The sequence below is a fragment of the Eschrichtius robustus genome, chromosome 11 (assembly GCF_028021215.1).
Source record: "Eschrichtius robustus isolate mEscRob2 chromosome 11, mEscRob2.pri, whole genome shotgun sequence".
Taxonomy (NCBI): Eukaryota; Metazoa; Chordata; class Mammalia; order Artiodactyla; family Eschrichtiidae; genus Eschrichtius; species Eschrichtius robustus.
In genome coordinates this window covers 59,122,092-59,149,803 of record NC_090834.1, presented here as the reverse complement: position 1 = coordinate 59,149,803, position 27,712 = coordinate 59,122,092, and the positions used below count along the sequence as shown (strand labels likewise).

Sequence of the window (27,712 nt, the reverse complement as noted above, 5' to 3'; positions counted from 1 at the left end):
CACATTACCATGGGGTAAGTGATACAGAAGAGAATGTACAAAGTGCTTTCTAAGCTCAGAGGAGACATGAATTCACTTTGCTTAGAGGAGTAAGGGAAAGCTTCACCAAGGAGATGGCTTGCAGGATGATGATTGCTGGATGATGAAGAGGTCATTGAATGTATGTGGTGTTCCCCAAAGAACAATAGTATATAGAGACTCCAGATGGACAGAATATGTGATAAGGTGGCTTTGGGGAATGGTGAGCAGTTCATTGTGCCAGGATTATAAGGTGGGTGGAATAGGGTATTGTGTTCTTAGAAAGATATGAGACCTTGAATGATAAAGTACTGATTTTTGTGCCTCATCTTGTAGAGAGATAAAAACTACTAAAGGATTTGAGGCAGGGCATTGGCTTTATTAGATGTGTGAGATTTTTATAGCTGGTAGTAGCATGAAGGGTAGAATGGAAGTGGAGAGATTAGAAGCATGTACACCTTTTAGGAGGTTGTCGCTAAAATACAGGCAGGCGATAAGAAGGCCTGACATGGCCATAGGGTTAAAGAAAAAAGGGAAGCCATTCAGAGACAGCTTCCCTGAGGGAGGACTGATAGAACTTACTGTCTGATTGGGCATGAGGCAAAGGGAGAGGTCAAGGATGACTGATAACACAATGATTTAAAAATAAAGTATAAAATACAAGGTTATATTGCTATAAATGTAGCAATATTGTCACTGCCTTACAGGTGTTAGCTGTTCAGATGAAGATGAAAAACCCAGAAAACGAAGGCGAACAAACTCTTCTAGCTCCTCCCCCGTTGTCCTAAAGGAAGTTCCAAAGGCTGTTGTTCCGGTCTCAAAGACGATCACTGTACCTGTGAGTGGCAGTCCTAAGATGAGCAACATCATGCAGAGCATTGCCAACTCCTTACCACCCCACATGTCTCCTGTGAAAATAACCTTCACCAAACCATCAACACAGACAACAAACACAACAACACAGAAGGTACGTGGTGGAGGGAGTCTGTCTGCCAATTGCTGTTTTTATCTCTTTCAGTCAATATTATTCAGATTTAACAAACATGCACTGAGTGCTTACTATGTGCTTGGCATTATGGTGGGAATGTTCACATCTCTTTCTTTAATTCTGCACATAAAGCTTTGGGTTAGGTATTATTATTTCACTTTTTGTATATATTTTTGTATATGAGGCTCAGAGATGCCAAATGACTTGCCTAATATGACACAGCTAGCAGATCTTCTAAGACTTTCATTATATTTTACTATTGTGATTCCATTTGGGAAAAAAATTAAAATATAAAGGATTCTTTCAGCCTGTATTTGGATAACTTTACCTTTAGGAACTTAGTTCTTATATTGCCAGAGTAATGAAGTTGTCAGAGTTAGGTGTTTCATAGACAAAAGGAAGGATATGATTAAGTGAATAATTGTTATCATCTTCTTTTTTAATTCTTAAATGCTATCATTAATTCATTTCTAAACTCTTCTCTCAGTATGTTCAAATCATCAGTATTCTGTCAATTTTGTTATTAGAACCCTCTACTTGCCACACTGATCTGGATGCTGATGGTACCCTAGGCTTGTTATATACCTCTGTGTCTGAGATCTACCTTCACTATCATTCTGATCTTCTTCTTTCTTCGTTTATTTACTGATTTGCTGGAGCATATCCTCCAGTAGCTTCTTGGTATATGGGTGGGATGGAAAGTAAAGTTTTTGAGACCTTGCATGGTAGACTGAAAATTTCTTTATTCTACCCTCCTACTGTCTTGATGTAAGTTTAACTAGGTAAGTATTCTAGGTGGGAGGTCATTTTCCTTGAGAATTTTGAGGATATTGCTTCATGGGCTGTTGGCTTCCAGTATTGCCTTTGAGAAGCCCAGTAATGCCATTCTAATTCCAGATCCTCTTTTTCTCTTGGAAAAAGTCAGAGTTCTGAAACTTCAAGGTAATTTTCCTTGGTGTGGGTCTTTGTTTTATCCATTGGGTTACACACTCTGTGGCCCCTGTTATTCTAGACACTCATATCCTTCCATTCTGGGAAATTTCTTGAATTATTTCTTTGATTTTTCTCTGTCCTCTCTTTTTGGATCACCTGTTATTCTGGATGTTGAATGCCTAGATTGATCCTTTAATTTTTCAGTCTTTCTCACCACCAGTTTCCATTTGTTTGCTTTTTCTACTGTAGTATAGTAGTTAAAAGCCTGGATTTTAGAACTAGACTTCCTGAATTTGAATCCCATTTTATGCTACTTACTAGCTATGTGACTTTGGGAAAACTAAACTCTAGACCTAAGTTTTTCTCTTGTAAAATAGGGAAAATAATATATCTATTTTATAGGGTTTTGGGGTGTAAATAAATCAGATAATAAATACAAACCAGTAGAACAGAGCCTAGCACATAGTAAATGCTCTGTAAGTATTATTTTCTTTATCTTTTAACTTTATCCTTCATTACTTCTCTGGAATTTTTCATTTTTGCTATCCTATTTTAAATTTCTAGTAACTCTGTCTGGTTTTCTGAAAGTTTCTTTCTTTATTTTTCTTTTAAATAGCATCCTGCTCTTTCATAGTCACTATGTTCTCTTTTCTGATGATATTCATGATAATTTTTTTTGATGTTTTCTCTCTTACCTGTAAATTTCTTTTATCTATTCATTTTGATCTCTTCCATTTCAGTTTCCTTAAATGCTGGCTGTGGAAACGGACACTAAAAGCTGACAGAAGGCTCTGTGTGTAGGGTGGGACATGCTGGCTGGTGACTTTCATTGTAGGTTGACCTAGCTGGGCTGTTTTGTTGGTGAACACCCACTACCCCTTTACCTCACCAGTTGTCATTCATTAGGGCTTTTTTATGGACTGGACAGTTTCCTCAGAGAAGAATCTTCCAGTCTTTTGCCTACAGTAGTAAGCCTGTCTGCTAATATTTTGGGAGTAAAGGGAGGGAGTGGGCTGGATAGTCTCATCATTCAGTATGTAGACTTTACCTAACCTCTCTGTTTTCAGCATAGCACCTACCTGCCTCAGCCCGGTATCATCAAATTCCCTTGGATTCAATCTCTCCCTCACGAGAATAAGTTTCAAGTCTTCCTTGAGGATAAGGGAGGATAGCTGGGGATCTTAATGCTGCTTAAACAGATTTTCAACTAATTTACATCTCTTTAGTCCCACTTTTATCCCCACTTCAGAAGTATCTGGTGTTCTCAAATTACTGAGTCTTTCTGCGGTTCTCTGAAAGCTGTCTTGTTTTTTCTTCTGTTTGCTGTCTTAGGTTTCCACTTTCTTGAGTATGCTTGATCAGTTACTACTTGTCTGTTTGTTTTCCACTTTCCAGAAGTTGATAGCTATTGTCTCCTTTCCATTTTGACCTTATGGGTTTATGTGCCTCTTCTAAAAAATCCCTTCATACTGTTTTAGAGGGATTTTGGGGAAGGAGTAGAGGTGAATTCTTGTTTTCAATAGACGGTCTTTCTTACTTTTAAGTCTTCAGGTCCATGATAATTTTCATTTAAAGAACCTCCTTGAGTTTCTTGGAAATATGTCATTATATAATATATAAAAAATTACAATTTTCTAAACAAACTAGAAATGACAGTGAGTTGATCTGTGTAATGTAATTCTAGCTTCAGTCTTAGGATGAGGCATTATAGTTTAGTGTTAAAATCAAATAAGAATTTTTGTAGTCAAAGAGGCCTGGGTTAGAACCCCAGGTCTTCCAGTATGACCTGAGATAAATTAGTCTTTCTAAACCTGTTTACCCATCTGTGAGATGAGAATAATGCCAATTTTATAAGGCTACCGTGAGGATTAAATGGGATTGGGTATTTTAAAGTACAGCATAATGTATGTACTCAGAAAATGTTAGGTCCCTTCCCTTGCAGGTATTTTATGGAAAGCAGTGTTACCTAACATTATTAACTTTCCAGTCTTCTTTGGTAGACCTATATAAAAATATTTTAATAGAAGGGGTAAACCTATAAGTGAAGTCAGTGAACTTTAAAAAAAAAAATTAATTGCAGTGTTGAGAATGCGCTGTTCCAAATAATGAATTTATCAGTTCACTGAAGCTTACCCCTTAATATATAGAAATTGACTATTTTTGGTGATTTCTTAAATGTTACACTGAACATAATTTTTGTGTTTAATGACTCCAAGGTAATCTTTCTGAATATCAATTTTTATATATTATAATATAATATTGCTTTCTGGGCAAGCTGTATATTAGGTGTCTTCAGCCTGCTCTACTCTAAGAATTTTTAAATCTACTTTTGTAATTTTTTACTACCTTCTTTGCTGGATCTATTTTATCAGTAATTCTTCTCTCTTCTCCCCCTTCTCATCTGCTCTTTTAATTTGATATTTGAGAAATAATGTAGCAAAGTTATAGCTAAAAGAGCACCCATCTCAAATCCATGTCCTTTTACTTCCTTATTCTGTTTTGCTTATAACTAGTTGACATTATATTTATTTATTTCCTATTTCTCCCATAGAGTATAAGTTACTGAAGGTAGAGACTTTGTCTTATTCATCCCTATTCCATAGTGTTTAGAACAGTGCCTGACATGCAATAGGTGTTGACTAATATTTGTTGAATGAATGAATGAATAAATGAATAAGTATATCTGGTTCCAGTACTGGCTCTCCACCTCTCTTGAGCTTCAGCTTCCTTATAAAACAAAGATAATAATAGTGCTTACTAGATAATTAAATGAGATGATTCATGGAAAGTGCTTAACATAGTGCATATGATGAGTGTTCAGTAAATGTCACCTAACAGTATTAACTTTCCAATCTTCTTAGTAGACCTATATAAAAATACTTGTAGTAGATGGGGGCTCACCTGTAAGTGAAATTGGTGAACTTTTTTTTTTTTGATTCACTGACGCTACCATATTTTAATTTTTTCTTTTCTTCTGAATTGTCAGTTGAGAGTGGATAGTTGAGATTGTCAGACTTGTAATGCTCATAAGAGGACATATTTATCTCCAAAGTCATACATGAGTCATACCATGAGATTCCAGGCTCAGAACCTTAGATTTGTCCTACTATGTTTAAAAAATAAACATTTAAAACAAATTAAATTAAAAATAAGACTCATTCATTCCACAAATATTTGCTAAGTATCTATTATGTTCTAGTTGTAAAACTGTACTCTTACTTCATGTGTACTCAGTGCCATTACTTTTGTTATTTCTTGGACAAGCTGAGTGTGGGTAGGACTAATAGATATTCTTTGGGATTTTTCGTATGTTTTTTGTTCTCCTTTTTCTGGATAATTGGATTTTTTTTGAAATCTCTGTAAGGCTGTTGCCATTATTGCATTCACCTTGGATTTCTCACAAATCATATGGAAGTCAACTTAGGACATTACTTTAGTTAAAGTTACTTTTACATTAAGTATAATTATTTATGAATTTGTGGACTTGATTCAAATTCAAATAGGTCATATATTTTCAGGGTAGACAAATTTCCACCTGTGTTAATGTGGTGCCTTCATTTTGAGTATAACGTTGGTACAACACTTATATAAACAAAGCAACAGAATATAGCTTTATGCTTTCACATGCTTGATTGATATTTTTCATTTTATCCTTAGGGTGCAAGTCCCAGCACTCTTAAGGAGTTTTTGTGAGTGCTAGAAGGTCAGTAATTTGAATTATGGCCTGAATAAACACTGTTTGGTTCACTTGGTTTCAAAATCCCTTTGTTTCCCTTGTTGTAACATGTAACTAAAGTGCAAGTAAATTTTCTTCAAGGTGGATCTCTAATTTTGGATAACCCCTTTTCAGATCAGAAATTAGCTTGTAGACTGAAATCTCAAAATATGTTTTATCATTTGTACCTGTAACCTAAAACATGCTCTAAAAGACTCTAGATTTATTTTGCTGAAGTTATTGTCTTAATGTTAGACGTCTCCATGCATACTCTAGTTCTAAAATTGCAAATGTTTGACCCAAGTGTGAATGCTTCCCCTTCCCTACCCATGACAGAGATTGTTTATTAACTGTGGCATACTTTCCTGCCAAGCCTTGGTGAATCCTCATCTGTGTCACAGAGTCCTTATAAAAACTGTACTCTAGGAAGGCACTACTATTAGTTCAGAATTGGCAAATATGAAACCTAATTGCTATTACTACTCTTAATTGGCTTGGCTGTGCTAGTAACTGTGAGCTCTTTGGATTCTCAAGGGTATCAGTATTTGGGAAAAAGATATATAAAATTTTTTAATGAAACAAAAATAGAGTACATTAAAATAAATTTCCAGTTTGATTTGATCTATAACACCTTTACTGATATCCTTCTAACATTTATTAAGTAGTAATAACAAGATACTAATAAGTACCATTTGTGAACTGCCAAATATTGACCACCTGCTATGTGCCTAGCACTATGTTAGATGCTTCACATCATTATCTCATTTAATCCTTATAATGATTTGCAAGGTAGGTATTATTATCCCTATTTTATAGATGAAAATTGGAACCCAGAGATTTTAACATGTCCAGGGCCCTGCCATTTGTTAGTGGCAGAGGCAGGATTCAGCTCAGGTTCATTTAACTCTTAACTTCTGGTCTTTTTGCCATATTAGTCTACTTCTCGGTTTATATGATGGCTGATGGTTGTGTTTGTAATAGCGCTATATATGTGTTTACTGATTGAGTCTATGTAGAAGTATGCTTGTCAACTCTATAGAGGTGTTTGCTGGTCAAGACTTGTATGTCTCTCTTGACTCCTCAGATAATCAACAAACTCCTTAAAGTTATGGACACATACTTAGAATTCTCTAACACTGAAATATATAATAATAATGATATAATCAAAGCTTCTTTGAGATGTCAGTACTGAGTACAGACATACTCAGTAAGTTTGACTGACTGATTTAATTTCAGAACTTCTTTAGGACTGATACAAAACTGAAAAAGAATTTCTCCCTTAAATTCTTTGGATTCTTCAAAACAATTTTCTCTCCTAGGTAGGTAAAAGTAATTTTGGTGAAAGAGGAAAAAGACACTCTGTGTTTGGGGTATCATTAAACTACCATTATACTTGCCCAGAATAAAACTGATATTACAGATTTATAAGTAATTTTTGTGTTCTCAGCTGTAAAATGGGGATAATAATAGTATCTCTGTCATAGGATTGTTGGGAGATTTAAATAGGCCAATGTGTATTAGCTCTAGGAGCTAATCTTCTTTCCGTTCTTTTCCTCAACCCTGCCATTTCCATACATCAAGTCCTGTTGACTCTACCTCTTAAAATAATCTGAATCTGATCACTTCTCTTTATTTTGACTACTAACACCCCAGTCCAAGCAGCCTCTACCGTTTCTTGCCTAGTCTACCGCAGTGGCTTCTTTACTAGTTTCACTGCTTCTACTCTTACCTCTTACCACATAGCAGCTAGAATGATCTTTTAAAATATAAATCAAGTTTTGTTGTTTCCTTACTTAAAATCCTCTCATGGCTTCCCATTATACTTAGTATAAAACTTAGATTCTTTACTCTGGTTTACAAATTTGATCTGGACTCTGCTGACTTTTGCAACCCCTCCTTACCCTATATGCTTTTGCTACACTGGTTCTCTTTTCTGTTTTTAAATACAGCAAGCTAATTCCTACCTTAGGTCCTTTGCTCCATCCTGTTCTCTCTGTCTGAAATGCTTTGTCCCGTATCATCTACATTTTTCTAGTCATACTGGCTAACCTTGAAGTCTCTTTCCTGCCGCTTTTTTCCTCCATTCTGTGTATCTATGAGCAAATCCTGTTGGTTTTACCTTTAAATATATTCAGAATCTGTTCACTTTTCATCAGTTCTACCACAAACATTTTGGTCATTGCAAGAGCCTCCTAATTTGTCTGCCTGTTTCTACTGTCTCTGCCCTGCTGTACTTTTCACCTAGCAGTTCGAGTAATGCTTTTTAAAAAGTACTTTATTTTTTAGAACAGTTTTGGATTTATAGGAAGATTGAAAAGATAGTACAGAGAGTTCTCATATACCCTGTGTTCAGTGTCCCCTATTCTTAACAATTTATATTAGTATGGTACATTTGTTACAATTAATGAGCCAATATTGATGCATTAATATTAACTAAAGTCCATGGTTTATTCAGATTTGTTTAGTTTTTACCTATTGTCTTTCTCTGTTCCAGGATACCACATTATATTTTCTCGTCATGTCTCCTTAGGCTCCTCTTGGCTGTGAAAGTTTCTCAAACTTCCTTGTGTTTGATGACCTTGACAGTTTTGAGGATTACTAGTCAAGTATTTTGTAGGATGCCCCACTACTGCAATTTATCTCATGTTTTTCTCATGATTAGACTAAGGTTATGGGTTTTTGGAAGGAAGACCACAGAGATAAAGTGCCATTTTCGTCATAACATATCAAGGGTATATGCTATCAACAAGATCTTACATCATCTAGTCCCCCATTACTTTCCTAAATCTGTCTCCTACTGCTCTCTACCTTATAAATTTCAATCCTATTCATTAGGGTCCTTGAGGTTTCTTGAACATACCAAGCTTGCTTCTGCCTCAGGGGCTTTGTATTTGCTACTCCCTCTTCCATTGGATGCTCTTCCTCTAGGTAGCAACATGGATCAACCCCTACTTCTAGTTTCTGCTTAGTTGTCACCTTATCAGAGAGATCTTCATTGAACGTTTTATAAAAAATCATACACCACTTCCATTTTCTTTTATTTCCTACCCTGCTTTATTGTCTCTTCCATTTATCTCTACATGACATATATTTACTTTTTTATTTGTTTATTGTTTTTCTCCCCTTACTGGAATGTAGCTCCATGAAAATAAAAACTTTGTCTGTTTTGTTCATTCCACTGTCCTCAGCCTCTGGAACCATGCCTGGCACATAGTAGATGCTCAACAAATATTTATAAACGAATGACTATCCAAATTATTTTCTAGAAAAATTGTGCCAATTTATACTCCCTAAGCAGTATATTGAAATGCTTACTTTGCTGGATCTTATACAGCATTGAATATTGTCTTTTAAAATGTTTGGTTGGTAAAAATTGTTTCTTTTAAATACATTTTGATGATTACTAGTAAAGGAGAGCTTTTGTATATTTTTAGTTGTAAATTTCTTTTTCTTGAATTGCTTCATCATGTTTCATAAGCTATTTTTAAATTGTATATAACTGTGAGTCTAGATACATTAGTAGTATGGTAGGTACATGAAAATAACTTATTTTATCTTCCTTAGGTTATTATAGTGACCACATCACCAAGTTCAACCTTCGTGCCCAACATTCTCTCCAAATCCCATAACTATGCAGCAGTCACTAAGCTTGTACCAACATCAGTCATTGCGTCCACAACCCAGAAGCCACCAGTGGTTATAACTGCTTCACAGTCCTCTCTGGTCAGTAGTAGCAGCAGTGGCAGCAGCAGTTCTACACCATCACCTATTCCTAATACAGTTGCAGTAACAGCTGTGGTTTCTTCCACACCATCTGTGGTCATGTCAACAGTAGCACAAGGTAAGTGGTAATTCATCAGGTAATTCTGTCCCTGTGTTTATGGGAATTTCTTTCTTTTTAAATATTTTAATTTTATTGGAGTATAGTTGATTTACAGTGTTGTGTTAGTTTCAGGTATAGAGCAAAGTGATTCAGTTATACATATGCATATATTTATTCATTTTTAGATTCTTTTCTCATATAGGTTATCACAGAATATCACAGAGTTCCCTGTGCTATACAGTAGGTCCTTGTTGGTTATCTATCTTACATGTAGTAGTGTGTGTATGTTCATCCCAAGCTCCTGATTTATCCCTCCCCGCAACGTTTCCCTTTTGGTAACCATAAGTTTGTTTTCGATATCTGTAAGTCTCTTTCTGTTTTGTAAATAAGTTCATTTGTATTTTTTTTTTTAAATCAGATTCCACATATGAGTGATATCATATGATATTTGTCTTTCTCTGCCTGACTTACTTCACTCAGTATAAAAATCTCTAGATCCATCCATGTTGCTGCAAATGGCATTATTTCATTCTTCTTTATGGCTGAGTAATATTCCATTGTATATGTGTGCCACATCTTCTTTATCCATTCCTCTGTTGACGAATTTAGGTTGCATTTAGGTTGCTTCCATGTCTTGGCTATTGTAAACAGTGCTGCAATGGACATTGGGGTGTAGAAAGTTTGAAGAAGACTTTGTGGGTGTGTTTGTATGCTTTGGGTGTGCAGGTACCATCTGTTATATCAGAGATTACCACTTTCCCTCCCCTAGTTTGAGAATGTCAAGATAGTGGGTTACTCAGTTTCCTTATATTAATATCCTTACTCTGAGATTTTTTTTTTCAAACGCACAGTACCTAGTCACCTAGGCGATTATGTAGGTTAAATCTTGTCACCACAAATTTCAAAGGCATATACAAATATCTGTAATATAATGAAATTTTTAAGTGAGAAACTTGAAATTATTTTACTATAGGTTTTTTCAGAAGAAACATTAAGTATACAACCTACAACCTCTTCAAAGTAAGTTACCCAATGATAAGAAGTAAGGGGAAGAGGATGATTTCAAGGACATGCCATTCACCTTTTCTTCAGGCTTCTAAATTTTTCTGTATGGGAGGATGATAGAAAGTATTGAGAGGAACTGAGGCTGAACTGAAGGACAATTGCTGCTTAATAGCAGAGGAAAGGAAATGTGGAAACCTCAGTTCCACGTTAGCTTAAATCACTTGAGCTCTCTTCCATATCTTTGTGTTCCTCTCATATAAAGAGCAGATAGCACACTGTCAGAATTTTCTTTTTATAGTGTTGGTAAGTCTTAAGATGGGAATCAGAGGGAGCCACTTATTATACAGAATTCATAGCCATGGTTGTAGTCTTTCAAAGGGAGCACAGAAGCAATGTAGAACAGTATTTAGTATTCGTTTTCATTGAATTTTACTTGCACAATATATAGCTTAAGATAGGCTGAGACTTGGAAATATCCTAGTTTATGAACTAGTGGTGATGCAGGCGCTCAAATAGGAAAACAGTGTTTTTCATAATTGCTTTAGTAATTGTAGTGTGTTCCATATAACTGTTAGCAAGGAAGAGGTTACATAGATGCAGGCGCAGTCAGTATTCATTCATTCTGCAGGTCTAACTGGTAGGATGTGAGAGCATCTGTCATTTTCTGCCTCCAATACCCATTTAATGTCTCAGTCAATGATAGGAAATAGTAGGCTTGAAATTTTCTTTTATTTGTTACCTTAAGTAATTTAAATAAACCATTCCAACCTTTCTGTTTGTGCAGCAGTAAACTACAACATAGTATTATTAAAAATAGAAATAATTTTTGTATAGAAAATCTATATAAATGTTGGTTGCAAACATGATCCAAATTCACCATTTCAAAATTTCAAGGTGATGAGAGAAGGAAAGACCACCTGTTTCCTCACCTGACTGACCCCTGTATCAAAGTTATCATCCACTGATAGTTGTTGTTCCCTTCTAGTGCTCATCACACAGTTTGCCAAAGTCTTGCTGTACTAGAAGGATTACTGTTCTTCCAAGGAAATTGTTATTATTTGAGACAAGAGGGGTATTTCTCTTAGTTACTATCGATATATTTTTAAGCAAAATGAATATTCCAGGCTTCTGTTTTTCATTCTTATATTTCTCCAACTATCTTCTGAATCTCTTGGGAACTTATGACTTCCCTATTTTCTCCTTTGTTTCTTAGCATCCTATATCTCTTTGAGTCCTAAGTCATTTTAGGGGAGCTAGACAAGACATCTCAAAGATTTCTCATAAATTCAATACAGCATGAAAGATGTAAAAGTAAACTATCTGAATGTAGATACTCAAGGAAACTATATGATTATTTTGGGTTTTTGTTTGAGATATTTAATTTAGATATAAGTGCTAAGGAAATTAAGGCATTTTCTTTTAAAAAGGTAAATGTTAGTGGAAGTGGTAATATAGAAACTGCAGTTGTGATTCTGACTGCAGGGCTTCTTTAGCAGCTCTTGTGTGGGTACCTAGGGGACAAGGGCATTCAGTGTCTGCTTCTGTTGGGGACTAGAGACAGACTGTTTTAGAGCTGATGTATCTGTCTCTGGTTAGTCTTATAGGGGCAGCTGGTCGTAGAGGGGGAAGAGTCTTAGTAGCAATAACTTCGTGGCTGACTCCATGTTTATAAGTGTAGAGATGGTTCCAGAGGTACGGAGTAGGGGGATTGTGTACGGTTGGCTCATACAGGAAGTCTTAAATTCTACCAATTAGAATGCTTATTCTGAATTGGTCATCCATGATACAGGATAACTGAAATTTTCTTTTTTATTATGGAAAATTCCAAACATATAAGTGGATAGAATAGTAAAATGAACCCTCATTGTACCCATTACCCAGCTTCAAGGATGAGCAACACATCGTCAGTCTTGTTTCATCTGTACCTGCTATTTTCCTCTACACATCAGTGACCCGGAATGTTTTGAAGCAAATCCCAAATATCATATAATTTCAGTTATAAATACTTCAGTATGTATCACAACTCACAATACCACTATCACATCTAGAATTTTTAACAATTTCTTCATATAATAAAATATTTAGTTAGTATCCAAATTTCCTTGATCATGTCATAAAAAATTTTTTTTACAGTGAGATCTAAATAAGGTCCACACATTGATTGATATGGTTATATCTTTTTAACTCATGGGTCCCTCTTCTGTTTTTTTCTTTTCTTTTCAAATTATTTGTTGAAGAAATCAGTCATTTTCCTGAGTTTCCCATAGTCTGGGTTTTGCTGATTTTAATTCCCATGGTTTAACAAGTTCTCCTGTTTATTTATTTTTTTATTAAATTTATTTATTTTATTTTTGGCTGCATTGAGTCTTTGTTGCTGCGCACAGGCTTTTCTCTGGTTGTGGCGAGCGGGGGCTACTCTTCGTTGAGGTGCGCAGGCTTCTCTTGTTGTGGAGCACGGGCCCTAGGCGTGTGGGCTTCAGTAGTTGTGGCTCACAGGCTCTAGAGCGCAGGCTCAGTAGTTGTGGTTCACGGGCTTAGTTGCTCCACGGCATGTGGGATCTTCCCAGGCCAGGGCTCGAACCCATGTCGCCTGCATTGGCAGGCGGATTCTTAACCGCTGTGCCACCAGTGAAGCCCCTCTCCTGTTTATATTTCCATAAAACTGGTAGTTAAATCAAGAAACTTGATCAGATTCAAGTCTGATTGTTTTTGGAGATATGGGGAATGAACGTTCGATAAGTGGTATTCCTGATGTGTACCTGTAAGTGTATTTAAGTGTACTTCCTGTTGCATTATTTTAGGAGGCACATGTCTGGTCTCTAATGATATTAACATTAATTGGTAGATATAAGTATTACCAAATGTTTTTATAGCTATTGGTAATCTTTCCCTAGATCATTATTTTACTGGTAGTTGCAAAATGAATTTTATCTTCATTTTCTTCATTTATTAGCTGGAATTCTTAAAGAACTTTAACTTGCTACCATGGGTTATCCTGAGGTACAGTTCATACAGGAACTATTTCCGTTTATTTATATGTTTTCAGATAATGAGATGGTTCAGTGACCAATAAGATTTTTGTTCCCCATATCATTAAGATTTCTTATGTCTGTCAATCCATCACAAATATTCTTTTGGTGCTCAAATTGTCCAATCTGTTGCAGTGGGAGCCTCTTCAAGTTGGCTCCTAAATTCTTTTGACACAACCACAAAAGGCAAATTGATCAAATTTTCCTTTTTTGGGTGGCGTCTATTTGTAGTATCAGTTATTGAGAGGAGTGTAAAAACCTCTAGCTGTAATTGTGGGTTTATACATTTTTCCCTTTGTCAGTTGTTGTCGCACGTATTTTGAGCTCTGTTATTAGGTGCATGCACGTTTAGGATTGTATATTCTTGATGAATTGACTTCCTCTTTATTATGAAACATTGCTCTTTTTCTCTGGCAGTACTCCTTATTTTGGTGTTTACCTTTTCTGATATTAATGTAGCTACTCCAACTTTCTTATAATTAGGGTTTGCATCATATTTTTCATCTGTTTACTTTTTTTTTTTTTCCCATCTGTTTACTTTTAACCCATCTGTGCCTTTGTATTTAAAATGCATCTCTTATGAACATTGTATAGTCAGGGCTTACATTTTTATCCATTCTGACCATCTTTGCCTTTTAATTGAAGTGTTTAGTCCATTTATATTTGATATAATTATCAATACGATTGAGTTTAGGTCTACTATCTTAATAATTGTTTTTATTTGTTTTCTGTATTCTTTGCTTTTCTCCCATTTTACTGTCTTCTTTTGGATTTATTAAGCTTTTTAAGAAAAAGGATTCCATTTTATCTCTTACATTGGCTTATTAGCTCTACTTTTTTTTTCTTTTTTAATAATTGCTTAGGGTAGGGTTCTCAACCTCCACATATGGACGTTTTGGACCAGATAATTCTTTGTTATGAGGGGCTGACTTGTGCATTATAGGATGTTCAGCAGCATTCCTGGCTTTTACCTACTAGATACCAGTAGCACACCCTCCTGTCATGACAATAAAAAAATGTCTCTAGTGATTGCCAAATATCCAGGGGCAAAAGGGAGAGCACAATTGCCCTGCTTAAGAACTCAGCTCTAGAGCTTACATTATACATTGTAAATTATAACAGTCTGTCTTCAACTTCCCATATTGTGTTAGAATCTTAGAATAATACACTTCTATTTCTATTTCTGCTCTCTCATCCTTGCACTCCGGTTATCATACATTTTAATTATATATATCATAAACCCCACATTGCATTGTTACTACTTTTGCTTTAAACGGTCAATTTTCTTTTAAAGAAATTACAGAAAGGTGGGGGGGAATCTTTTATATTTACCAACCTCATGTACTTTTCCTACTCTAGTCCTTGGTTTAGCCATTTCTCTAAGGAGCCCTGATTCATTTTAGTGGAAAGTGATAATTAGAAGAAAATCTGGGTGCTAGATATGCTCATTGCTAGGGGGTGTGTGTGTGTGTGTGTGTGTGTGTGTGTGTGTGTGTGTGTCTGCATGTAGATTTATACACACACTCACATAAATACATCTATATTTATTTCTATATGTTGAAAACTTTGGGTCCATACTGATATGTCCAATTTCAAACTCTGCTTGTTAATTCTAGTTTTCTCCCTTCTTCTTCAAAAACCTAGCTTCCATTATCTTTCATATACTTACTTATTTTATCAGTTCCCCACTCTATAACCAATCTGTCATTGTTGCTGCTGTTGCCTCTACCTTCATACAGATACCTTCCTCATTCCACTCAGGTTCTGACATCTTGCAGACTTCTACTTCACTTCACCTGAGTTCTGACACTTTCCCCATGTCACCCTTTTGCATGATGTCTTTCTCACCCTGCTCAATTCTGACACCTGTGCCAGGCCACCCTCCTACCCAGAAGTCTTCTTCACCCAGTTTGGACTCTGTTCCCACCCCTTCCTGTGGGCATCCTGCTCAAGCTTTGAGACCTTGTGCTAGGTGGCTGACATTCATGGAACCCCTCTTTATCCTACCTGAGTTCTAATTCTATATGTGGCACTGTACCCTGAGCTCCCACAGCATGTACTCCTTCCTCAACCTACTTGGACTCTGACTCCCATGCTCAGTCAGTCTCTGCAGTGGGTTCTAACACCCCATGCTTAGCCATTATTCTGCTTAGCCATCTAGTTGTTCATTGTGCTTTGCAGCATCTGATGGCTTTAGCGCTAAATTTTTGTGAATCGAAGAGCAAAAGGAAGAGGAAGGGGGCTTTTTATTTGTTAAAACAAAAATAACATTTATTACAATTTGTAATCATAGATTTGTGTGATCATTTGCTTGTCTTCTCTAACCTTCCTGAAGGTAGGGACTGTTTCATGGATACAAAAGAGTTTCCCAAGGATATAGCATAAAGTATATGCTCAGTAAGTTTTTATTGAATGAATAAATATCTAAAGGAATTAAGTACTTTAATAAGATCACACAGCTATTATGAGTTTGTGTGTTGAAGACATAATTTGAACACAGTTCTCTGATTCTGAAGTCACCCTGACTGCCTTTACATTAGATACTTTTCCTATATAAGAGGATACAGAGAACGTAGATTAGTTAGGGAGTTACTCATGTGCACAGTTTACCTCAATTAATACAAGAGTTCATTATGAATGCAATATAAAGGTTAAAGTTTTCAAATAGTTTAAAAATAGTGTCTTTTACTTGAATAGCACTTTATATTCATTAAGTTATAAAATGTTGGTACTGAAAAGGGCTCCAGAGATAATCTAGTTCAGTACAACTAAGCAGTATAACATACACATGTCACTAAGATCCTAGCATTCAGGGAGGGATGGGGGTGGGCAAGGCAGGAGAATGTGTAAGTAATGTGAGTAAGCCCTCCAGGTGATTCTGACTACATCTTTCTTTTGTCTTCTCTCAAACTATTCCTCAATCTATGATTTTACCTGATCCATATAGCAACCCTTAGAGAATTATAGGGCAAGGAAAATTCAACATATGGGGAACCTGAGAGAGTCAGAGTGACTACTCAAGGCTTCTTCTTCATTTTTATTATTCTCCAGAAACATTTTACATAAAAATGTTACATTATCTAAAATTTTTTCTGTAATACAATGTAAATGTCATAGTGGGGCTGTGGTGGAGGAAGGAGTGAAATAGCCTATTTGATAATTGGAACTTGGTAATTAGGCCATCAATTTATCAGTTTCTTTTCATTGTTTTATCAGTGCTCAAAAAATTGATATGGAGATTTATATTCTAGGTTCTTCCTGTGAGGAGTATTAATTTACTTACAGATAATAGTCCTATTGTGTTGTTGATGAATTATAAGATTACTGATGAAAAATCTTGGAGAGGGAAGAATTTCTGTCAGACTTACCCATCTTTAGTGAAATTTGTTGGTATTTGCTACCTACGCATGCTTGCTAATATTAGTATTGCATTGAAAAGAAGTGTCTTAAAACCTTGTATCAGGAGAATTTTTTTGCTGTGGATATGTTGAATAGTATGCCCACTTGTAACTTTTCACATGATTATTTAATGACCCAGTTCTCAAGAAATGATTTTATTTATAGATTATGGGAAATGAGATATAGAAAAGCTGTTGTACTTTGCCATGCTGAATAATTCAAAAGGTGAATGTTTCAGTGTGAATTATTTTGTCTAATGCTATGTTTAAGTTGACTCATTAGAACCTGAAAAGTAATATTCGAAAAACTGTATTACAAATAAGATTCAAAACCTAGTTTGCTTTGTTCTTGTTTTTTTTTTTTTAAAACATCTTTATTGGAGTATAATTGCTTTATACATTGTTGCTAGTTGCTGCTGTATAACAAAGTGAATCAGCTATACGTATACATATATCCCCATATCCCCTCCCTCTTGCGTCTCCCTCCCACCCTCCCTATCCCACCCCTGTTCTTTTATTCACATTGAGAACCTATGTTTTTTAAGAGAAAAACCTATTGAGAGACATGTGTGAGAACATCCTGCCTGATACTTTGTTTCTTTTGTTTTGACTCTTCACCAAGGGAAAGTCAGTTAGTTTTTTGAGTGTTAGAGCAATGATGCCGCCCTTGCAAAGTTTGAGGACTAGATATAAAATATGTAAAATACCATACACATTATATCTGACACTTACTAGGTGCTTAATAATCATTATTTTTGTTGATTTACCTAGTTTTAAACTATTACTACAATAACCAGAAGTAGCTTTAATTATGTTTTACTATTAAATGTTCTAATCCTTACTCTTCTATAGGTGTATCTACATCAGCAATCAAAATGGCATCAACCAGACTTCCTTCTCCCAAAAGCTTAGTGGGTGCCCCAACTCAGATTCTTGCACAGTTTCCTAAACAGCATCAACAGTCTCCTAAGCAGCAGTTACATCAAGTACAGCAACAGACACAGCAACAGGTGGCCCAGCCTTCTCCAGTATCTCATCAGCAACAGCCTCAGCAGTCTCCTTTGCCACCTGGTATCAAGCCTACCATTCAAATCAAACAGGAGTCAGGTAAATGGAAAATGTTTCAGGAGATGGTAATTCTTCCCCAGTCACCAGTTCTCTGAAGATTGCGATATATATGGATTCACTTCCACATAGAGTTTCCTCAAGCATTAGAGTTTTAATTCCAAAATATATTTTGAGACCCTCCTGTTGGAAATACTTATATAGAGAGAACTGGTGCTTGGGAATAGAGAAGGGAGAAAAAAGCTGTTTGCGCAGCAGGAAGAGGTTTTTTGTCAGTGAACTCTCAGAAGAGATAAAGGAAGCCGAGGAAACAAACCCAGACTTTGAGCCCACTGGGGTTATGGGAAGTGAGCAGTGGAAAAATTAGTCTGGGGAGTCTTGTGTTAGAGGCCATATTGTGAATCTGGCATAAATTTGTCATGGGCAGAGGTGCTAAGATTAAAAGACATCGTGTACGGTGAAGAAGTTTGTGGTATAACAATTTAGCAGTTTATTGAAAGCATCTCTAGCACAGTGGGAACACAGGGGTAGGAGGCAATTACTGTTAAGTTATCGAATCATAAAAGTATTGAATAGAAAGACAGGTAGGATGGAGGCTTAGATACAGGAAGACGAAAAAGCCTCTTAACGTACTTAATATCTTTAAGAAAAGAAAATGAATTTTTTTCCTCCACTGAAGCTGGATTTTATTTGGTGGTAGAAAAGGACTTTGGGAGATGCTGACATTTTCAGTTTTTTGTTTGTTTTATTTTATTTTTATTTATTTATTTATGGCTGCGTTGGGTCTTTGTTGCTGTGCACAGGCTTTCTCTAGTTGTGTCGAGCGGGGGCTACTCTTTGTTGTGGTGTGTGGGCTTCTCATTGCGGTGGCTACTTTTTGTTGTGGAGCATGGTCTCTAGGTGCACTGGCTTCAGTAGTTGTGGCACATGGGCTCAGTAGTTGTGGTGCACAGGCTTAGTTGCTCCACGGAATGTGGGAGCTTCCCGGACCAGGGATCGAACCCGTGTCCCCTGTGTTGGTAGGTGGATTCTTAACCACTGCACCACCAGGGAAGTCCCTTGTTTTATTTTTTTTTTTATTTAGTATTATATTTTGTAATTTTTAGCACCTTTAATTATTATGTATTTATTTATATTTTGGGCTGTGTTGGGTCTTCATTTCTGTGCGAGGGCTTCCTTTAGCTGTGGCAAGCGGGGGCCACTCTTCATCATGGTGTGCGGGCCTCTCACTATCGTGGCCTCCCTTGTTGCGGAGCACAGGCTCCAGACGCGCAGGCTCAGCAGTTGTGGCTCACGGGCCTAGTTGCTCCACGGCATGTGGGATCTTCCCAGACCAGGGCTCGAACCCGTGCCCCCTGCATTGGCAGGCAGATTCTCAACCACTGCGCCACCAGGGAAGCCCGCTTGTTTTATTTTTTGATAGGAACATTTTATTACTTTTTTTGGAGATGTAATTGACACATAACCTTGTATTAGTTATAGGTGTAACATAATGATTTGATATATGTATCTATTGCAAAATGATTACCACAATAAGTTAGCATCTATTACCACTCATAGTTACAATTTTTTTTCTTGTGATGAGAACTTTTAAGATTTACTCTCTTAGCAACTTTCAAATATACAATGCAGTATTGTTAACTGCAGTCATCATGCTGCACATAATCACATCCCCAGCACTTATTTATCTTATAACTGGAAGTTTGTACCTTTTGACTGGAAGTTTGTACCATTTCACCACTGCCTCAGACCTAGTATGAGGTGTGGATAGTAATGCATCGATAGACATAGGGAAATTGGTCTGTAGTTTTCTCTTTGCCTGCAGTCTCTGTCAGGCTTCAGTTTCAATGGTATGTGTGCTTCCAAGAAAGAATTGTAAAGTTTTCCTTTTTAAAATGCTCTGGAATTTTTTCTGTTAAAGGACAGCTTTATATTGAGATATAATTCACATACCATTCAATGAACCGATTTAAAGTGTACAGTTCAGTGGTAGGTAGTATATTCACAGATATGTGCAACCATCACTACAGTTGATTTTAGAACATTTTCATCACTTCCAAAAGAAACCCTGTACCATTTAGCTATCACTCCCTACTCACCATGACAACCTCTCCAGCCCTAAACAACCACTAATCTACTTTCTGTCTCTAGATTTCTATATTCTGGATTTTTATGTGAATGGAATCATATAATATGTGATCTTTTGTGACTGGCTTCTTTCACCTAACAATGTTTAAGGTTCATCCATGAAGTAGCATGTATTAGTACTTCATTCCTCCTTATGGCCAAATAATAATTCACATTTTGTTTATCCACTTGTACATTGATAACACTTGCTAGTCTCTGACTTTTTGATTCTAGCCATCCCAGTTTGTGTGAAGTGGTATTTCATTGTGGTTTTGATTTGCATTTCTCTGATGACTAATGGTGTTGACCATCTTTTCATATGCTTATTGGCCCTTTATATATCTTCCTTGGAGAAATATCTATTTATATCCTTTGCCACTTTTTAGTTGAGTTATTTGTCTTTTTATCATTGAATTGTATGAGTTTGTTTTTTTTTTTTTACTATACATATTTTAGATATTAAACCTTTATCAGGTACATGAATTACAATTATTTCCTCCCATTCTGTGGGTTGTCTTTTCACTTTCTTGATGATGTCCTTTGAAACACAAACATGTTTAATTTTGGTAATGTACAATTTATTTTTTCTTTTGTTGCTTGTGCTTTTGGTATTGTATTTAAGAATCTTTTGCCAAATCCCAGGTTATAAAGATTTATCTTATTTTTTCCCTAAGAGATTGATAATTTTGCCTCTTAAATTTAGGCCTTTGATCTATTTTGATTAATTTTGTTATGGTGTGAAATAAGGATCCCACTTCATTCTTTCACGCATGGCTCTTCGATTGTCCCAATACCATTTGTTAAAAACACTGTTTTCCCCTCCCATTGAATGGTCTCGGCACCCTTGTTGAAAATCCACTGAGCACATGTATGACTTTATTTCTGGATTCTCAATTCTGTTCCATTATATGTCTATTTGTATGCTGATTTGATTACCGTTGACTTACATTGTTTTGAAATCAGGAAGTGTGAGTGTTCCTGTTTTGTTCTTTTTTAAAAGATAGTTTTGGCTATTCTGGGTCCCTTGCAATTCTGTATGAATTTTGGAATCAGCTTGTCAGTTTCTACAAAGAAATCAGCCGAGAATCTCATGGGGTTTGCATTGAATCTGTAGATCAATTGAGGAGTATTACCATCTTTATAATGTTAAATCTTCTGATCCATGAACATGGGATGTTTTTGTGTTTATTTAGATCTTTAATTTCTTTCAACAGTGTTGAAATGTGTGGTTCTTAGTGTATAAATTTTACACTTCTTTTGTTAATTTATTTCTAAGTATTTTATTTTTGTAGCTGTTGTAAGTGGAACTGTTAATTTCATCTTTTGGATTACTCATTGCTAATGTATAGAGATGCAACTGATTTTTTGTTGATTTTGTACCTGCAACTTAGCTGAACTCACTTTTTAGTTCTAATAGTTTATAGTGAATTCCTTAGGATTTTTATATAAAAGATCAAATCATCTGCAAAGAGAGATAATTTCTGTTACAGTCTGGATGCCTTGTATTTCTTTGTCTTGCCTAATTTCCCTGACTAGAACCTCTGGTAAAATGTTGAATATAACTGGCAAGAGTGGATATCATTGTTTCGTTTCTTGTTCCTTCTATTCATAGAATTTCCTTGAGTGTCTGTTGTAAGATGGTCTGCTAGCAACAAACTCTCTCCGTTTTTGTTTATCTGGTAAAGACTATTTCATCTGCATTTTTTGAAAGATAGCTTTGCTGGATAGCGAATTCTTGGTTGACAGGTTTTCTTTGAGCACTTTGAATACGTTATTCTACTGCCTGCTGGCCTCCATTGTTTCCACTGAAAAGTCAGTTGCTAACCTTAATGAAATCCCCTTGTAAATAGAAATTGTTGTGCTCTTGATGGTCTCAGGATTTTCTCCTTGTCTTTGACTTTCAGCATTTTTAGTATGGTGTTCCTGTTTGTGGTCCTCTTTGTATTTATCTTCTTCAGTGTTTGTCTAGCTTCCTGGATGTGTAAGTTATTGCTTTTCAATAAATATGGAACATTTTCAGCCGTTACTTCTTTGAATACTTCTTTTTCTCTTTTCTCTCTGTTCCTTCCTTTTTGTAGTTACATTACATATGTTGTGCACGTAATGGTGTTCCACATTTCTGTTCATTTTATTCATTCTTTTTTCTTTGCATTCTTCAGCTTGCATAATCTCTAATTGATCTGTCTTTAAATTTGCTAATTCTTTCTTCTGCCAGTTCAAATCTATTCTTGAGCCCTTCTAGTGAATTTTTTATTTCAGTTATTGTACTTTTCAACTCTGCATTTTCCATTTGGTTCTTTTTTGTAATTTCTGTTGCTTAATTAATATTCTCTACTTGATGCAAATTTGTCATCATACCCTCTTTTACTTCTGAAATCATGCTTTCCTCTAGTTCTGTGAACATATGTGTAATGGCTATTTTGAAGTGTTTTTGTTGTTGTTAAGTCTGACATCTGGTTGCTCTCACAGTTTCCGTTGCCTGCTTTTTTTCCACTGTGTGGGTCATATTTTCATGTTTCTTTGCAAGTTTTTGTTGGAAACTGGACATTTTAGATATTTACATTGATATTTTAGATATTAGATATATAGATATTAGACATTATATATTGTAGCTGGGTACTGATCTTCCCCTACCCCCACCCCTGATTTGTTATTGTTATTGGCATGGTTCTTTGTTGTTTAGTGACTAGATCAATTATTTTGCTGAAGTTAAGCCTCTGCTGTTGTTCCTCAGGGAGGTACAGCTCTGGGTATACCCAGCCATTCTGAGGTGACAGTGATATTGGTATGGCTTTGTCCTCTTTTCCTGACCACACCCAGCTGTTAAACTCCACTAACTGATTGTTCTATTTTTTTCAACGATTCCTGGAGCATAAGTTGCTCTACAAACTCATCCAAATTGTGGCTTCTTTGAAGGAATAATCTCAAAGGTCCGTTTTTGATATTTGTTCTGACCATAGGAGCGTTCCTCTCAGCTTCCTTACTATTCAGTTGTCTCCTGCAAACTATCTGGCCTATAGTCTAGAAGGTGTCTTAATTAAATCCATGATTCTCCTTCTCGTTGCCTTTCATCACATCCTCCACTGTTTTTTTTTTTTTTTTTTTAGAAATTCACGTTCTTTTATTTATTTATTTATTTATTCATGACTGTGTTGAGTCTTCGCTTCTGTGCGAGGGCCTTCTCTAGTTGCGGCAAGCGGGGGCCGCTCTTCATCGCGGTGCGCGGGCCTCTCACCATCGCGGCCTCTCCCGTTGCGGAGCACAGGCTCCAGACGCGCAGGCTCAGTAATTGTGGCTCACGGGCCCAGTCGCTCCGTGGCATGTGGGATCCTCCCAGACCAGGGCTCGAACCCATGTCCCCTGCATTGGCAGGCAGACTCTCAACCACTGCGCCACCAGGGAAGCCCTCCTCCACTGTTTTTGAGAGCACCCTTAGGCTTGAACTTCTCCATGCTCTGTTACAGATGAAGTCAGTTCCTCTGGGAAGAGGCTAGGAGCTATCTGTTTTAGGACGTGTTTCTATCCTCAGGCAACCCTGGAGCTCTAGGGGTAGGGTCAATGGCAGACTTCTCTCTGAATGATACCCCTGCTCTAGGAGCTGAGCACTCAGTGAAGGCAAGTGTGGGAGGTTGGGCAAGCAGCCTGAGATCCTCTCAGCTTGCTTCCCCTGGTTGGTGGAGCCACTCCCTCACAAGCCAGGGCAGTGGTGGTCAGGACCCCAGTATTCTCAGAGGCTCTGTGCCCAAGGTAGAGCCTTTGTTCCATGAACTGGGGGCTGGGCAGAAGAAGGGAGTACCCACCTATTGACTGCAGTTGCCTGGGACTTAAAACAGGTGCCTGGGAGCAGAAAGAGATAAGCTGAAGTCCTTCTGCTCCTCAGAAGAAAGCCCTCCAACTGGGAGCTGGAGTAGGAGGAAACCCTGTTTTCTTGACTGCAGCAGTCTGGAGAGCAGTCCTTGCTTCACCTGTAGGGAGGGAGGAGGAACAGGTGTTAGTTTAAATGTCATAGATTTCACTGTACTTACCAAATATTTCTGTGTATTCTTGAATAGATGTTTCTTCATTTGGTCTTAGGACCATTTCCAGAGCTTTTCATTGGTTGTTTTTTTAAATCATTTTTGCCGGTTTCATTGGGTTAGCAGGTTAGCAGAGCTCCTCATGCTCTCTTGTCAGAAATCAATCTCTGGAATGGTTTTTGTTGTTGGTTTATTTTAAGTGTAGATATAATTCACATATAACATTGTATTAGTTTGAGGTGTACAACATAATGATTTGATATATGCATATATTATGAAATGATTACCCCAATAAGTTTAATTAATATCTATCACCACATAGTTACATATTTTTTTTCTTGTGATGAGAGGAATGGTTTTAAATACATTGGAGTTATTTTCTTTTTAAAGGACCATAGAATTGTCCTCTGAAACTATCTGGGCCTGCTATGTGGGGGGGAAGGGGGAGGAGCTCTTAAAATTTTGTTTCAAGGAAATTTGTCTATTTATACATCTTTTTTGAGGTCAATTTTTGATAAATACTGTTTTTCTAGAAAATTACCCATTTGATCCAAATTTTCAACTTGTTTGTGTAGGACTAAGCAAAGTAGTGTCTTATGATTTCCTTAATTTTTTTCTCTGTGGTTATTTCTTTGGGGGTTTCTTTTTATGTACCTTAAGCATTATTGTAATTCATTAATAAGATAATACTAGAAATCATTTTCTCCCTACAACTTCACAGTTTATGATTTATTGTAATCAATTTATTTATACAATAATAATACTTTATTTATTGAACTCTTGCTGTGTATTATGCACTTCACAACTGTGATGTAATTAATCTTCACATAGGCCTAGAAGGTATATACTAATAGTATCTTGATTTTATAGATGAGAAAACTAAGTCATAGAGATTATTAAGTAATTTGCCTAATTATGCCTGGATGTCATAATTTTAATTTCTTTGTTGGCTACAAGTATTTTAAAATTATTTAAGGCTATTAAATAAATAAATTTGTTTGCTTCCTAACGTCTTAACCTAAATCACCATCCAAAAAAGTAATAAAAATTTTAGTTGTCTGTTGAAATGTATTCTGTCCCATGAATTATTTCAGTGAAGTTTAGTGGGGAAAAAGTGTTACCAAAAATTTCCTTCCTTAGTTAACGATTATTAGTACTTAAATTTGTAGTTAACATGAGAGATTTCTTTTAAATGGACATCTTACATTTGAAAAGGCAGTGTAACACTTATAACATTTAAATTAAAAATTTGAAAAATGTAAAAAATATCATACCATCACCACCCTAACATTTTAATTTTATTTTTATATACTGCCTTCAAGTTCTTGTCCACATGCATATTTTATGTAGGTGCAATAATAGTGCATTCTTTACTTTTGACAAAGTGAGCTATTTAAATACTTTTAAAAGAAGTCAATTTAAAAATAAATGTTCAAACAGAAAATGTTCTTGCTCTTTATAGTCTTAAGAGGTTAGAGAAATCTTTGGTACAGTTGGGAATATATAAAAGCTACATTAATTTTTTTTTTATTGGAGTATAATTGCTTCATAATGTTGTGTTAGTTTCTGCTGTACAACCAAGTGAATCAGCTATATGTATACATATATCCCCTCCCTTTTGGACCTCCTTCCCACCCCTCACCCCTACCCCCCAATCCCACCCATCTAGGTCATCACAGAGCACCGAGCTGAGCTCCCTGTGCTATACAGCAGGTTCCCACCGGCTATCTATTTTACACATGGTAGTGTATATATGTCAATCCTAATCTCCCAATTCATCCCACCCTCCCCTTCCCACCCTGTGTCCACACGTCTCTTCTCTACGTCTGCATCCCTATTCCTGCCCTGCTTTTATTTTTGACTTATCCTGATCCTTTCATCCCAAGTATTTGCATGGAACACAGATTATTTGTCTGTAAAAGTTCAGATCAATGGCTAATTTGGTTTGAAAGCTCTTATATGATGTGATCATAGACAAAAGAAAAATTGTTTTTCATTAAAACTTGTTAATAGCTTCTGTGGTATTTTAATTATATTTCTGAATGAGAGAAATTTGGGAAGATAGGAATTTGAGGAATAAAAGTTAAAAGAATATCTTTCATCAGTATGAACAAAAGCCTCTTTTTAGGCAAGACTCAGTAAATGTGTGTAACTGCTGCCCTCTTGGGTTGATACAAAGCACATGTTATTAAAAATAATTTGTACTGAGATTTATCTTTCTTCTTTCAAAGGTGTTAAAATCATCACACAACAAGTTCAACCAAGTAAAATCTTACCCAAACCAGTGACAGCAACTCTGCCCACCAGTAGCAATTCCCCTATTATGGTGGTTAGCAGTAATGGTGCAATTATGACAACTAAACTGGTAACCACTCCTACTGGTAAGTTTTCTTGAGCATCAGTCCATTCATTCATCATACTTATTGAGTAATTTCTCTGTACTAGCAAGGTACTTGACATTGGGAATATAGAAATTAATGAGACAGTTCTTCAAAGAGGTCTTTCTTGACTCTTCCCTCCTCCCAACTGAAATTAGCTCTCTGCTATTGTCATGGTCCTCTTCTTTTCCTTTATAACACATACTATAATTTCTAATTACTTGGCTACTTTTTTTCGATTTGTTTAATGTTATTCACCTTGTTAGACCATGAGCTCCATGAGGATAAGGGACCTTGCCTGTTTTATTCACCATATATATGTAGAGCTAGTCTGTAAGTAGGTGTTTAGTCAGGATTTGTTGAGTGAATGAAAACACAGTCCCAGCCCACAAGGACCTCACTCTGATGAGGTTGAGAATCTATATTACTTTACAGTGTAGTTAGCATTACTCAGACTGAGAAAAGCATAGGATGCCATTTTACCCAGTTATGAGAGTATCCAGGCTATGCCCAAGGAAGTGACAGTATAGAACATTTTAAATAGTGCCACCCTTTGTGACCTTGAGCAGTTTACTTTAATTCCTCTCAGTCTTTTCCATTGTCTATTTCAATGTGATCATAAAACCTGTACCATAAAGTTATTGTAAGTGTTAAATCAGGTATGTAAAGTCCCCAACAGAGTGCTCAAAAGCCATTACTATTAATTAATGTCAGAATTAGCCAGTACCATTATTTTAAATTTGTATAACTCTTACCAAACTTTTTGAAGAGGGCCAGATTTAGATAATAGAATCTAGAGTGTAAAATGATTCCTTTCTCAAGTTTATAAGCTATCATCTATTGGCCATTATATAAAAGTATGTATAAGCATTACCCTTAATCTCCCTCAGGCTTTAATATCTCCATTTCCAGAGACAAAACAGAGGCTTATGTTAAGCAATATGCACAAGGCCACACAGCCAATAAAAGACAGGACTGGGATTTGAATCCAGATCTGTTTGACTCCCAAAACTGCTTTAAAAAAAAAAACTTTGGTAAAATATAGATAACATGAAATTTACCATTTTCACCATTTTTAAGTGTATAGTTCATTGGTATTAAGTACATTCACGTTGTTTTACAACCATTACAACCATCTAGCTCCAGAACTTTTTACATCTTCCCAAACTGAAACTCTGTGCCCATTAAACAATAACTCTGCATTCCCACCTTCCCCC

General features: G+C 36.2%; 1 protein-coding gene across 11 annotated transcripts in view; it reads left to right on the top strand.

Annotated features, from left to right (window-relative positions):
- The window catches only part of EMSY (EMSY transcriptional repressor, BRCA2 interacting), an 80,568-nt gene that overhangs the window by 16,662 nt on the left and 36,194 nt on the right, over positions 1–27,712 (top strand). For all 11 annotated transcript variants that reach the window (XM_068555358.1, XM_068555362.1, XM_068555355.1 and 8 more), the window contains 4 exons: positions 726–985; positions 9,219–9,495; positions 17,762–18,016; positions 26,349–26,498. In XM_068555358.1, coding sequence (XP_068411459.1) covers positions 726–985; positions 9,219–9,495; positions 17,762–18,016; positions 26,349–26,498 — 942 coding nt within the window. The remainder of the gene's footprint in view (positions 1–725; positions 986–9,218; positions 9,496–17,761; positions 18,017–26,348; positions 26,499–27,712) is intronic.